General features: G+C 36.0%; 1 protein-coding gene across 3 annotated transcripts in view; it reads right to left on the bottom strand.

Annotated features, from left to right (window-relative positions):
• Nucleotides 1–13,878, bottom strand: part of LOC103720659 (protein SUPPRESSOR OF QUENCHING 1, chloroplastic) — a 41,618-nt gene that overhangs the window by 11,554 nt on the left and 16,186 nt on the right. For 2 of the 3 annotated variants that reach the window (XM_008810481.4, XM_008810483.4), the window contains exons 14-20: nucleotides 13,588–13,683; nucleotides 7,890–8,012; nucleotides 6,249–6,446; nucleotides 6,064–6,168; nucleotides 3,669–3,733; nucleotides 1,129–1,222; nucleotides 753–910 (exon numbers count right to left, since the gene is read on the bottom strand). In XM_008810481.4, the coding sequence (XP_008808703.1) occupies nucleotides 753–910; nucleotides 1,129–1,222; nucleotides 3,669–3,733; nucleotides 6,064–6,168; nucleotides 6,249–6,446; nucleotides 7,890–8,012; nucleotides 13,588–13,683 (839 nt within the window). The remainder of the gene's footprint in view (nucleotides 1–752; nucleotides 911–1,128; nucleotides 1,223–3,668; nucleotides 3,734–6,063; nucleotides 6,169–6,248; nucleotides 6,447–7,889; nucleotides 8,013–13,587; nucleotides 13,684–13,878) is intronic. The other variant, XM_008810482.4, reaches the window with a different exon arrangement.

Raw genomic sequence — 13,878 nt, 5'->3', positions numbered from 1 at the left:
TCCCTCCCTCCCTCGCTCGCTCTCTCTCTTTTCTTCTCCTTCTCCGGCTCTGGCAATGGATTTCGTTTCCGTTGCCGGAACCGTACCCGTAAGCCACCGGTATGAGTCGGAATGGCCGGAACTGCCCTGTTCGGCATGGTTCCACCGATCCTGCTTATTAACTTTATCTATGTCATTGATATATGCTTATAGTAGTTTAATTTTGACATGGATGGTAAGTTACTTGATACTATGCGTAGCACATCAAAAGAGCACACAACATGAACGTGTCATATAAGTTATGTCGACTGGTCTCCATAGATTAAACAAAAACCACATTTTTTTAGTTCACACAACAAACTTAAAAAATGAGGTTGGTCTTATCTATGCATGACAATCTTGTATTTGCATGCTAGGCTAGGAAATATCGCATGCTAGTCTTTGCCAAGTGTTGGCGTGCAAACCTGTGATCCCCTTGCTAAAATGGGCATCAGAAATGGCACTTTAGTCCATGACACAAGCAAGCCGATCAATTGGCAAAATATTGATAGGGAAATTCGAACTGTGATTGGATAGATAGGTTCCTTGGCTCAATTATGACATTGAAGTAACTATCAACAATACCACAACCAACATATCAATAGCAGAAAAACAAAAAAGTATTATTGACAATATTAAAAGCTAAAAAAATTGAAAAAGCAAAACATGGTCATTCCAATACCTATTCTGAAAATAGTTCTTCATTGAAAAGTCCTATGACAGAGACATAGTACCTTGAGCCATTCAGATTTCTTTCATAACCATCACCACTAAATGCTTTAGTGATTCCATCTGATGTATTGTGCTCCCAGAGTTGATGCTGTCCAGCCATTGCAATGTAAACCATCCCATTTGAGGGCTCATAGCAAACGTCCCATGGTGAATTTAGGACCTAAGAAAACACTATCAGTCAATCTCAAGGAAACACAACTAATGTTAATACTTCAATAGTCGCTATGGCAAATAAGAAGCTTTCATACTAAAAGTTCTGACAGGAAACAACAAACAATATTAATACTCTGACTGGATGGATTTTAGTTATGCTGACATAAAGAAGGAACTATTTCTGAAAACCAAAAAGGTTTCCAAATTTGTTACTAGACATCATGCCTGAGCAGTTCCCTGTTGTCCTCCTTTATAGTCAGAACCTTTGGTTCCATTTCCAGCAAGTGTTCTTACTGTCTCATTAATGAAATCAATCTCCCTGCAAAAGAATTTGATAGTTAATATATATGAGCGACAAGTTGATTAGTAGAAGATAAACAGATTATTAACTCATTATTATGTAGAACCTGGTGAGGACTCAAGGTAATGTCACATTTGGGTCGATTCAGGAAAACACTACTTCATTTCCAGTAATCAAAAAAAGCAAAATATTTGGAAGAAAGATATGGTATTTTTTTCAATTAAAACAGGTGCAACAGCAGATAATTTTGAGATGGTGAAAAACAATGATAAAAGTTCACTTCCATCGACTGGCCAGCTTATTACAACTTTGATGTGAGTGATTGTGATAGATTCAAGTAGTGAATTGGCACTTATCCCGATGGTCAGACCCCTCTGCTTGGCAACAGGAGGGTTCGAGTCTGGATGGTGGCCTAGGTAAATATATTGCAGGTGCTCTCCTCCCTTTCTTTAGAAAACGAAGTGATAGATATAAGCAAATGCTTGGAATCCTTAATTAACACGTAGTGCAATTATTGCCTCCTATTTCAATTTGATATTGCAATTGCCTTTGGTGTTAAAGAGTGTGCTATTGAACTGGAAAACATACTGTAGATCTTTAAATTTGAGACATTTAAGCAAACTTGAACCCAGGTTAGATGGAAAATAAAATAAAATAAAGGGAGGGGAAGAAGAGAGAGAGAAAGAGGGTCGTAGATAATAATTAAGGCAGACATCAGTCAAGGGCAAGAAATGCTTCTCCTATTGACCTACTGGTGATAACTAAAACGTTAAGTCTAGCTAAAAACTGTTATTTTTAAAAGAAAAGTTTAAATTGAATGAAGAAGTAGCTGCTCAAAGAAATTAGATCAAGAGGTTTAGATTATCTGCTATGTTCAGATTTCAATGAAGTTTCCCTGGCATACAATTCAAGATGAATTTGCAAAAAGAAAAATTAACATTATGCATAAAATCTGGGAATGACAAACCAGAGAGCATGTTGTAGAGTGCAGAAGGGATAGATATTTGACATGATAATTCAGCCTATATTCTAAATTTATACAACAAGAGAACTTCATGACGAAATGGTAGCAACGATCGCTTGCTGCTACTGCCCCAATATAAATAGAGTCAAATGCACATCTCGCGGAAACCTAACATGCATCCAAATATTAATGCTTGTGTCCATTTACATCAACTGGGCTGGTTTGCCTGGGGCACCAGGAGCATTCAAATGAGGCACCTATCAACATAAATTTGTAACAAAAATGGAGGCCAAAAAATGCAAACTTCAAGAAGTGATGAATAAACATATTTGTGGCCTATGGCTGCAAGTAAATTGCAAATCAGGTTGAAAGGCCAAGAGGAATGTTTATTGCCTATAGTGTAGCAAACTGACTAACTATTGGCCATTATCACATTAATGACCACCTGAGATGATATATTGGTTTGCTGAAGTTTTTGTGGATAGCGGTAGAACTTCGAATGAAGTTGCCAAACCCCTTTCTAAACAAAGATAGTCATAGTCAATGACAAGGATAAAGGCTTAAAGGTAGTTAATGACAATGATGCTGGCTCGAAATCTCTTTTTTGATCAACAGTGAGAATGTAGCTGAGGTGCTGGAATCGGTACATTCAATGATAAAAATTATTTCCACACAAACATCAGAATTCAAGGGCAAGGAATCATTGTTTATTGTTTAACATATAGTTTAGTGTTCGAGCAGTTGTAATTTTTGGATGCTTTACCATGCACATCTTGCTCATATTGCACCTATTGTATAATGTTTAGACTTAAGACTTAAAAATATAGGTCTGATTGGCTGACAGAAAAGAATAAACTATAAAATGATATTTCTACGTGCCTCTAAATTTTATAGAAGGCCTTTTATATGTAAAATGTAAGGTGACAGCATAAAATTATGAATTTTAAACAGTGAGACCCAGTTGCATGGCCTTCATAACACATCTTCCTGTTAAGACATCAAATAGATGGTATTCTTTAATCGACTGATCTTGAAAAGACATGTTAGCTAGGAATAACCTTTGTCACCAAGATTCAGGTATAGGCAGTAAATTAGGTAAGTGTATAGTAACTGCTAACCATTAGAACCACGAGATATAATTGTATCAATTTTTGGCTCAAAACTTCCAAAATGCTAGAGGTTAAAATTATATATGGCATCAGGCATCAGATTTTACAGTCATGCTTCTGGCTTTGCTAGCTAAGTAGTTTATAGCACATAACATTTTCTAACTTCGAATAATGAGGCAATGAGATATTGTAGTTGAAATATTATAAACAAGTCAAGGTATACCATAGTTTTTACCTAAAATGATGAACTTAATACTGATATTACATTGCAAAGGTTAAATCACACCATATAAAAATCAATCAAGATATCAACTTGTGAAAATAAAAAATCCAATAATTCTTAACCGGTACTTTTTGCATGAAAATTAAAAGCATAATTCTTGTCACATACCTCAAAGCATGGTTTTCAGTATCTGCTACATATAACAAATTTTTCTTTGGGTTGTATGCAAGACCCTGAAAGCAAAAACATTATCGCAAGATTTATGTGCATGTCACATCACTGTCTCATTGACACTTCAAAGAAATCATATTATATCTCAGTAGCACCATCTAAAAGAAAAAGGGGAATAAAATCAAGTAACAAAGGTTCCTCGCAGCGAAATATTTATAGGTAATGCTTATAGCCTGTTAATGCCTGAATTTGATGCCAAATGCTGCACCTAGGAAAATAAAATCATCCTAAGAGATTTGACATATGGTGGGACAAAAAATACAGGATGGATTTCTATTCCTTCCTAGAGATTCCACAACATGTCTGTTATATATTGTTACAGGATGAATGCTTTTCTGTTCATAGGCTTCCAAAACCTCCAGGGGATATATCAGCATTAGATGAATAATTAAATCCTACAAGCAAGGTACACTGTCTCGGTACCAGGCCCCGTACCGGTGCCACTATCATTGTGTCAGTACAGTATGGTATAGGGCCTGTTCGGTATACCGAGTATCAGTATGCCCTTCGTACAGTATATCGGTACTAAATCGGTACGATATAGTACGCTATATACCATGTATCGGTACCAAATCGGTACGGTACGGTACGCCCCATACCGCCTAGTTCCGTACGGTACGGCGAACTTTGCCTGCAAGCATTCAAGCCTTATATGTAATAGATAGATAGATAGAGTCCGGCGGCTCTAGGTTCTTGTGGTCAAATTTACAAAATGACAACCCCCACCACACCCCACCTCCTTCCTCTAGAAGGTTGTCTTTTCAAAACACAAAATCTTGAGGAGCATTAATCATGGAGTGTCAATAAGGAATGTCCGCTCCAAATTCTACAAGAAAAGACAATCAAAGAAACCTAGTTAGATATCTCTTTCAAAGCATTCATATTTCACACTTGGCACAGACCATATAAGGGGAGTTCTAACATGAGGCAATCAAAGATAAAAAGGGGAGAAGTATAATAAAAGAACTTCACAACCAAGAAGGAACATCAATAACAAGTTTGGTTTACTTGGAAGCATGAGCTATCATTAAAATATCTCATAATTAAAGAATTTTGATCTGTTATATTGGTTCTCGATCAAATTTTGTGGACCAAACTAAGGTGTACTTAGAAGGCTTGTTTCAAAAAAGGAAAGAGTTTTTAGTAAAAAATTTGTAAATTATTGCAACAGGTTGCCACTAAAGGTTAGAAGTAAGAACTCAAACACCAAGTTTACTCTAGGTGCCAATGCTGAGTTAGTAAAGTTTCTTAATACAAGAAATCTAGGTTTTCGGACAGACTTCCACCCAATCCTAGTTCTTAAAGAAAGAGCGCGCGCGCGCGCACACACAGAGAGAGAGAGAGCATACAAGCCCACAATAGCCAGGAACCAATGATAGGCATCCTCAGTACTGTTTCATAGGCGAACCAGGTTAAGTCGGTCCCCCATCTCAATATTGATCTTGAAGGTATTTATACCGTAGCTATTAAACTTGGATCGGAGAACTGACCAGACCAAGAGATCACTAGGTCACAAGTCCAACCACTGGGCCAGGTTTACATTAAAAACTACTTAAAAATTTAAAAGCATAAAATATAATTAGTAAAAATTAAATAGCATAATTATTGATAAATATTCTATTTTAAATTCTATTCTATAAAATCACATGGGTCAACATTCTGCATTACTCTTTAACTGAGCATAAATAGAAAATAATCATGAAGCATTTAACGTTTAAAATTTATAAAAAAAATATATGATTAGGAAAATACGAAAAATGTATTGATATTTTTGATACCATAACTAATAAACTTTTGATAAATATCAAAGGATAAAATGATTATATATTCCACTTTCCGACAAATGAAAAAGGAATTGATTACGTTTTCTATGAAAATAATTGATGAAGAAATACCTATTTAAAATAGCTTTACCTAATGATGTAAAATAAGTATAATATAAAGCATCTCAAAAAAATAACAGCAATAGTTATTATTGTGGTTAAGAGGTTTTATTCTATACTAAACTTCAACAATATGAATTCTACTTAAAAGCGTTATTTTCTAGGCTTCGTAAAACCCAGTTCACCCATTTTTAACCTACTTGGGTCGCTAGTTTTCTAAAGAATTGCCCGGATTGGCCGTTTTTGATTGGTCCAACTGCATTTCCAATCCCATTGGAAAGTGAACCTCCATCAATAGGCTATGCTGCATCAGTAATTTAGCCATTTTGCAGTGAATTTTAGTTAATTTAATGTGCCTTGTAATAGTAAAAACCAACTCAAAAGCGCATAACACTAGAAAAAGCATAAAATAATAAAGACAAAGAAAGTAAAGATTTTCCTACACTTACTTGAGGACGATTAAAACATGCGCTGTCAAAGGTACCATCAATTAAACCTTCTTCTCCAGTACTCCCAACTTGAATGATAAAATTTCCTTCCAGGTCTGTAACTACCTAATTAGACATATAAAATTAGACAAATTTCCATATAAAATATCCAAAACAGGAATTGTATGAAAAAGAAGAATACACACTATGCGATTGTGGTTACTGTCTGATATAAAGAGCCTAGTATTCAGCATATCAACTGCAAGCTTCCCAGGGAATTTTAATGGTGTTGTCAATAAACGACGATCATTATCCTTCTCTAAAGCCAGCGAAATACGATTATTTTCCAATAATTTCTTTTCTCCATAGTATTGGAGGGATGCATCTACAAAATCATCAAGATCCTGAAGAAACAAAAGACAAAAATTTTATTAGTGTTATCAAATAGAAGATGAGGCTTCAACCAGAAACAATGATGTGCGGGGAAACCAGTAAAGCATACAAGCTGATCCAACTTAATTTTAGTGTTAAGAATTCAGTTTTTCTTAGTAGGATCAACCTTCTGCCATAAAATCACAATATCCCGCTAAGATAGATTTTACAACAAAACTTTCAAAGCTGGTGCACCACTACAGTATGTGTTACATTCAAAGACCAATATAAGAAGATGGTAGTTTGATCACATGAACAGAAAAAGGCAGTCTGGTGTTTTAACATTTTTTGCCATACATAAACAATATTTATTTGTTGCAATTCATCTTCAACATTCTTTGCAATTTCATTTTAACTGATTCCACCATAATTTTGACCAATGAAAGAAATCACGCTAACCTTCAGCAAATTTGACAGAGTGAATAGGTGACTGAATGATCAGTTTCCAACCTAGATCATGGTGGAGCCCTAACTTATAACTGGATTCTCTGTTTTACATATACCTGTGAGTATGTTCCACATAACTCTTAAACAACAAATTTCAGATAATTAAGGGACAGGGAAACCTAGTTTTCTCCAGTTCTGGTCCATGAGATCAAGATACTTCTAGTATTCCCATCCCAGCAATAGGCAAACGAGGTTTCCTCATCACTTCCATTTCTCATTCTCTACTTTCCCTTTTAAATGCTTTTCAGAAGTCCTTCACATACATTTGTAAGCTTCAAATCCAAACTAATTTTCTTGTTCTTATTGCATGGAATCAACATTGCACTTACTGTTTCATGTGTACACGTTGAAAGACCATAATTGTACGCATCACTATATTGCAGGACAGATTTTCTTAAACCAATCCACAATGGCATGCTCATCTTATGAAGGAAACTGGTGTAACTACATCCTTGAGGTTGGCCTGCCCCTCTGTTTGAGCTTTAAATGTTTTTATCCAGTCAAATTGCATTTTTAGACCCTGCAATTTGGGTATAAAATTTTCATGAAAAATGGAAAAATGTGTTACAATAAGTTGGCTCAGTAAAAATATCAAAGTGCATTTCATCATAACAACAACATTTAGGGCAATTTAAGTTTAAAATAATCAAAAAATAAAATTAAAAGAAGAAAATCAAATGGTGAGACTTTGTTGAAAGACTCGAAACTAATGTAAAATGAATATTGAGAATGAAATTGTCAGCAACCACTTAGAGACCAGAACATACAGAAAAGGGAGGGAAAAAATAATTGATCGCATATGTGGGAATTATTTTAATCCATTAATACATTCAAAACTAAACATTTTAAAGTGGCACAATGCAATTAAAAATTGTAAATAAGACAATTCTGTTCCTCTATATATGTTAACAATAATACATCTTTTTGGAGTGACCTTGCATACTTAAACCAAAGGAAAAAAATCCTACCTTTCGATGACCTTCACCTGATATTTGTGCAAGTAGCTTCCCGTTGGGGCCAACAATGACGAATGTAGGCCAAGAGTTCACTCCCAATTCTCTCCATAAATACATATCACCATCATTAACAACCTTGGACAGAAAACAAATAGAATAAGATTATTACAAAAAAAGAAGAAGAAGATGAGACATTATTTGGGATGATGACCTATAAATTTGCTGCAAGAGTATCTGTTATAGTTTATGTCAGTGGAAGAAATACCAAGGTCATGCTATCCTAGTCCAAATCAGGATGGGACTGGAAATTATTAGCACCAAGTGGTTGCAATCAGATACCACTACAGCCACACGAAATTTACTGGAATCTAATGCAGCTATCCATTACATTGGTTGTGCACAAATTTAATTGCATTCATTAGGATCCACATTGAGCAGTCAAAGAATGCAAACATAATTCCACCAATTCTACCATTTTATTTTCCTAGAAAATAGGCATGTTTCTTATTCAATAATGAATTGAATTGTCTTAAAGTATTCTTACCTTGCCAAAGAAAAAGAGAAATTATGTCAAGTAAAAAATCCACATTAAATAAAACAATTGAAAGTGATTAGATGAAAAATACGTGGTACTCTAGAAAACATCAAATAAGTTAAATGAGGATGACATAGCTATTAATCTTATCAACAAGCTGAACATGGGGTGTATCATGTTAGAGCTCCTAGCAAGCCAAGATTCCTCCCCTATCTAAATCGAATGTCAATGGCTCCGCCATCTACAAAATCTATTCCTTCTCCGTGCAATATTGATGCAAATGTTTACAAATGGACTATATTGTTGTCGAACTCCCCCCAAGAAATCTTGGTATTTCCTAAATGTCAGTTGCCTTTTTCTCCTGTAGAGAATTAGCTACATCCAGTTTTTTAGGGTTCACTTACTGCAATATGCTTACGTGTGTACGCACCTTGTAAATGTATGATTTGCATATTCCTCTTGTAATTTTTTTCACTAATTTCCCTCTGGCTAGTTTGTCGTTATGAGCATTAGAAAAGTGAATACAGTGGTGCAACAAAAATCTACAACACCTTTCTAAATGCATAAAATCCCTTCTAAGGTCCATAATTACCAACTTCAAAGAGGGTATAGTGGTAAATTTGTAGGCTGGATTATGTCTAACCTAGCTGAATTGTAGTTAACCAAGGGGAGGCCTAGGTGCAATCAGGGCCGGCCCGAGCCCTAGGCGACTGAGGCGGTCGCCTAGGGCCCCGGGCCAATGGAAGGCCCCGGGAGGCTGACCAAAAGGAAGCAAAAATTTAAAAAAAAAAAAAATAAAGGAAGCAAAGGCCCCATATAAAACGGGATCAGGAGCTGGCTATGAGTCTTCTCCCTTGATGGAAGGGAGGTGGAGAGTTTCCTGGCCTGCAGAGGGGCAATTTGTGAAGTTGGGGACAGTAGTTTTGTTTTGGGTGGGGAGAGAGAGAGAGAGAGAGAGAGAGAGGAGGGATTTGGTTGGCTTGATAGACGCCTGAAGCCACTCTTATCTTTCATCCCTTCTCTTTTTTGGTTTTGGTCTTGGTTTTCCTTCCCTCACATTACTCCTGATCCAGCTGGGCCATCCGAAAGAAAGATAGGGGGATTGGAGATGGATTTCTTGGAGGGTGGAGATTCTTTTAGTTTTCTCCTCTCGGTTTCTTCTCCCCTCTTGGGTGGTAGAGAGAGAAAAGGAGGGAGGGGGTCGAATGGGTGCTGTGCTGTGATGTTGCAGTTGCCGCTTGGGTACTCACTTGAAGGGGAGATGGTGGGATGGGACTTTTATTAATTAGATGGAGTGAATTTCCCATAATAACCCTACTTTCTCTTATAGAAAGGTTCCTTTATGGACAAATTCTTTTCTTTACCTTGACCATGAAGTGCCATGGGATGACTTTTTCCTATTCAGCTCTTGCTTGACATGGTAAACAGTATTGCCAAGCATTATCTTGGCTATTTAATCAGTTTCATGGCCCTTCATTTAGGGTAATTATTTTTATATGCTTCCATTCAAGAATTATATTAAATTGAAAAGGCTTCTTGTCTATCTTTGTTAGATTCATGTATCTTTGTTGAAATAGTGTACTTGATAGCTATCTATTTTCATATATTTTTTTTAAATATTTTATATTTATTAAAAAAATTATTATTAAAAAAAGGCCTCGTTCATTAGATTCGCCTTAGGCCCCAGAATGTATTGAGCCGCCGCTGGGTGCAATGGTAAGATTGCTCCATTATGACCTGAAAGTCACGAGTTCAAAACATGAAAACGGCCTCCCCATGCGCGGGGTTAAGGGCTGCATGTATCTCACCCCCCCCCCTCCCCCCCGAACCCTGCAATGATAGGAGCCTCATGCACTAAGCCACCCTTTTAGTTGAATCGTAGTTAACCATGGGAGCATTGGCGCAATGGTAAGGTTACTCCATTATGATCTGGAAGTCACGGGTTCAAAACATGGAAACAGCTTCCCTACATGCAGGGTTAAGGCTGCATGTATTTGGCCCCCCCACCCACCCAAAAACCCTGAAATGATGGGAGCCTTGTGTATTGAGCCGCACTTTTAGCTGAATCATAGTTAACAAGACATTGTTGGATGGATGTTGATGGTAGCACTATAGTTACAAAAAGCAATTTATGAGAGTATACATGTGTATTGCAAGTTAAGATGTTTACATCCTAAAATGCATATTTAGAATCATATATATGCAAAGAAATCTAAATTTAATATATATATATATGCATTTATGGCATATCATAAGTTATGTAAAATTCAAGTATTGTACCCATACAATATTGATGTTGCCGAACCATTATACTCCATGCACAATCCCTTCTCAAATAAAACTTGATATTTCACCTTATGATATCATGTCTCCTTTGGTATGGAACATCATAAGATACATAAACTTTCAAGTATTATGCCCATGCAATACTAACAATTGTACTCCATGTAGATTCCCTTCTTAAATAAAATAATATTTCACACCTAATAATATTTTGTCAATTTGTCTCCTTTGGTCATTTGCACTAGTGTATCAATCTTGTCCACTTTAATCCTACATTTGTAGTGCATTTAGTCCTATCATACAACCATCAAGATTAACATTTATCAATTTTATCTTATTCTCAATGTTCCTACAATTCAAGGATTTAAGTGCTGGTGGCAGGGAGGGCACGCAAGGCATGTACCTTGTGTTGATTAACTTCAAAATGCCAAAAAAAAAGGCCCTTTGGACTCAATAAAATATTGAGGAATAACAAGCTGTATTGACTCATGCGGAATCAGCATTGACTAAAACAGGGAAGTATAGTTCAATACACGGTACTACCGCACATGCATGCCCCTTTTTGGGCCAAGCAATACAGGTTGATGTAAGACAATACCCCAAGGTACGAGGGTTATCGTGGCACACATGCATGATCACTGTTGGCACTGGCCCAACACAATTCAGCCAACCTGCAGAGACTGACATACTCATATTTAAGTAGTTCTACAACTTAATTTTGTTTTAAAGAATGTTTGGCAAGAAATGAATCATGAAAGAAGTCCATCTGTATGTTAACCACTTTCCTAGTAATCAACTGCACAAGAAAATCAATGAGTCTCAGGGTCAATTGGGAAGTCAGTTTAACATTCTAATTGGTCCAAAATACTCCGTCGGGTAGCTTATCTGTCTCTCTGCATAGTGATCTTCAGAAACAAGAATGTTGTAAACCTTATTTGGGAAACCTTCAAATACTACGAAATCACTTCTAAACTCAAATTACCTACATCAGATATTGTATCCTTGGCTAGCAAAGTAGATCATCACAAATATAGGGGAAGATTTTTCATGATTTAACTTACCTGCCTGAAGTTTTGCAAAATTTCAGAAAGTTTTCTTCCAGCTTTTTTTTTCTAGTCTTTATTCTACATTTTCCGTTTGTCTTCGATTCTTTCCCTACTTATCTGATTCTGCAGGAGTCCTTTAAGGATTAAGAAACTTTATTTAAATCATTTTATAAGGACTTTGAAGTATGGATCCACATATTTTTTCAAATTTTTGACAAGTATATTTAGATTAATTTATTTATCAAGACTTGATTGTATTTCTGTTATTATGTCTTATTTCTTATTCTTCATTTTTGGAGCAATCTTAAGATTCTTCAGCTTTTGTAACCGCCCTTAAATATTTTTATTTACATTAAACTTCGAAGTCCAAACAAAGTCATGACCTTGAGAGCCACAAAAGTTGGTCATGTGAGGATGCTGAAGAAATTTCTTCCTTCATGCCATTTCTTCCCTATATGCTTAAGAAATATGATTCTCTTTACTCCCACTTCCTCTCCACTTATCACCTTCGTTTGGTGTTCCTTGAAAAAATAAGTCCAAGAATTAAGGTCATGAACAAGGACTGTAGCTAATGTTAAAGATTTAAATTCATTAGATGTCCACAGTCAAAACTTTCAAGATCAAGATCAAATGGCAAACAAGAGCATTTCAAAAGAAAATCAAAAACTCTTGGGAGCATGTTTCGCCGTACCGGCCCGAATCGGACACTACAGGGCATGTTGTACCATGTCTATTCGGTACCAATACCCGGTACAAGTGGTGTACGGATACTCGGTATGCCGAAGATACCTTATACCATACCATACCAACACGGTACTAGTGTGGCACTAGTACTGAGACGGCGAACCTTACTTGAGAGTGACATTCTGACTATTACTTATATTCCTTTTAGGCAGCATAATGATCCTGACCACCATAATTCACAGGTGGCATGACTTGCACAAGGGGCCATGCAAAATGGATAAGGCAAGGTTAGAAATTCTATGCTCAGAAGAGGAATATTTTACTTGCAGCTGAATGTGGTCCAACCCTTGATGGATTACTCTAAATGCTTAAGCATGATCGGCAAAGGGACATCTTAAGAATACATTATCTTGTTATTCATGTACAAATATTTATTTGAAGACAAATTTGGGCAAATTTCTATGCAACTGGACTAGCTGAGTTGTCAACTTCCACACTGATTAAAATCTTATTTATTTATTGTGCAGTTTTTGCATTTAATTCTTAGCAAAATAAGTAGTCCCAGTAAGTTTCATTAAGTTGAATATGGCTTAGGTTAGAAGGTTGGGGCCATATTTCTGAGCGAAGTATCTTTTTCTTAATAGTGTACTTTTTTTGTTATAGGAACTCTTTCTTGGGCCAAAAAATGTATAGAAAGATCCAATTTGATCTTGATTGGAATTCCTTATATTGGTCCATATCAGCTGTCAGTTTCATGAAGGTTTATCTGCAAACTTTGATAACTTTTAATTTCTAACTGTAGATTCCACAATGTTTTCCTTCCACTATTTATTCTTTTCAATCCTTCTCCTATTTTCTCTCATCTAACCAACCTATTTCATTCAGTAAAGGGAAAGCTTAGGGGCCCATCACCCTTTTAAATTTCCAACCTTTCTTTGCATAAGCCTGAAAGTGATTGCATTGCTTGACACATGGAACAAACGTCAAATTCAATATTCAACATGCATGCCACATTCCGTTTGCAAATACTAGCTACCCTTGGATTCATGAAGGATTCAAAATTTTAAATGAAAATTTGTGAAAGAGTCTGCATGATTGAAAGATATGAATTCTGCTAATAATGCCACATTTTTCCTGATACTATCTTCTTAACAAGACTTACCGGGTGAGTGATGTTATAGCGCAAGACTGCATTGCGAATGGCCTCTAGGTCTTTCTCATTATCAAACTTTGCAGAATGTACCCCAATAACTGTAAACTGTATAGATAATGGCTTGTGCATGAATTAGTAGGCAATAGAAATATTCTATGGATTTTTGAAATTTTTTAAAAAAATTATATATATAAAAGAGTGAATATGGCAATATATAATTGAAAGCAAGGAGCAATGAAAAATCAAAGAAAAATAAAAGATTTTAAACTATCCAAAGCAGCGTATGCCGAACCGGCCCGT

Source organism: Phoenix dactylifera, chromosome 13 (genome assembly GCF_009389715.1).
Source record: "Phoenix dactylifera cultivar Barhee BC4 chromosome 13, palm_55x_up_171113_PBpolish2nd_filt_p, whole genome shotgun sequence".
Lineage (NCBI taxonomy): Eukaryota > Viridiplantae > Streptophyta > Magnoliopsida > Arecales > Arecaceae > Phoenix > Phoenix dactylifera.
Note: the sequence above shows the minus strand (reverse complement) of the source record. Positions and strands in the feature narration are given on the sequence as shown.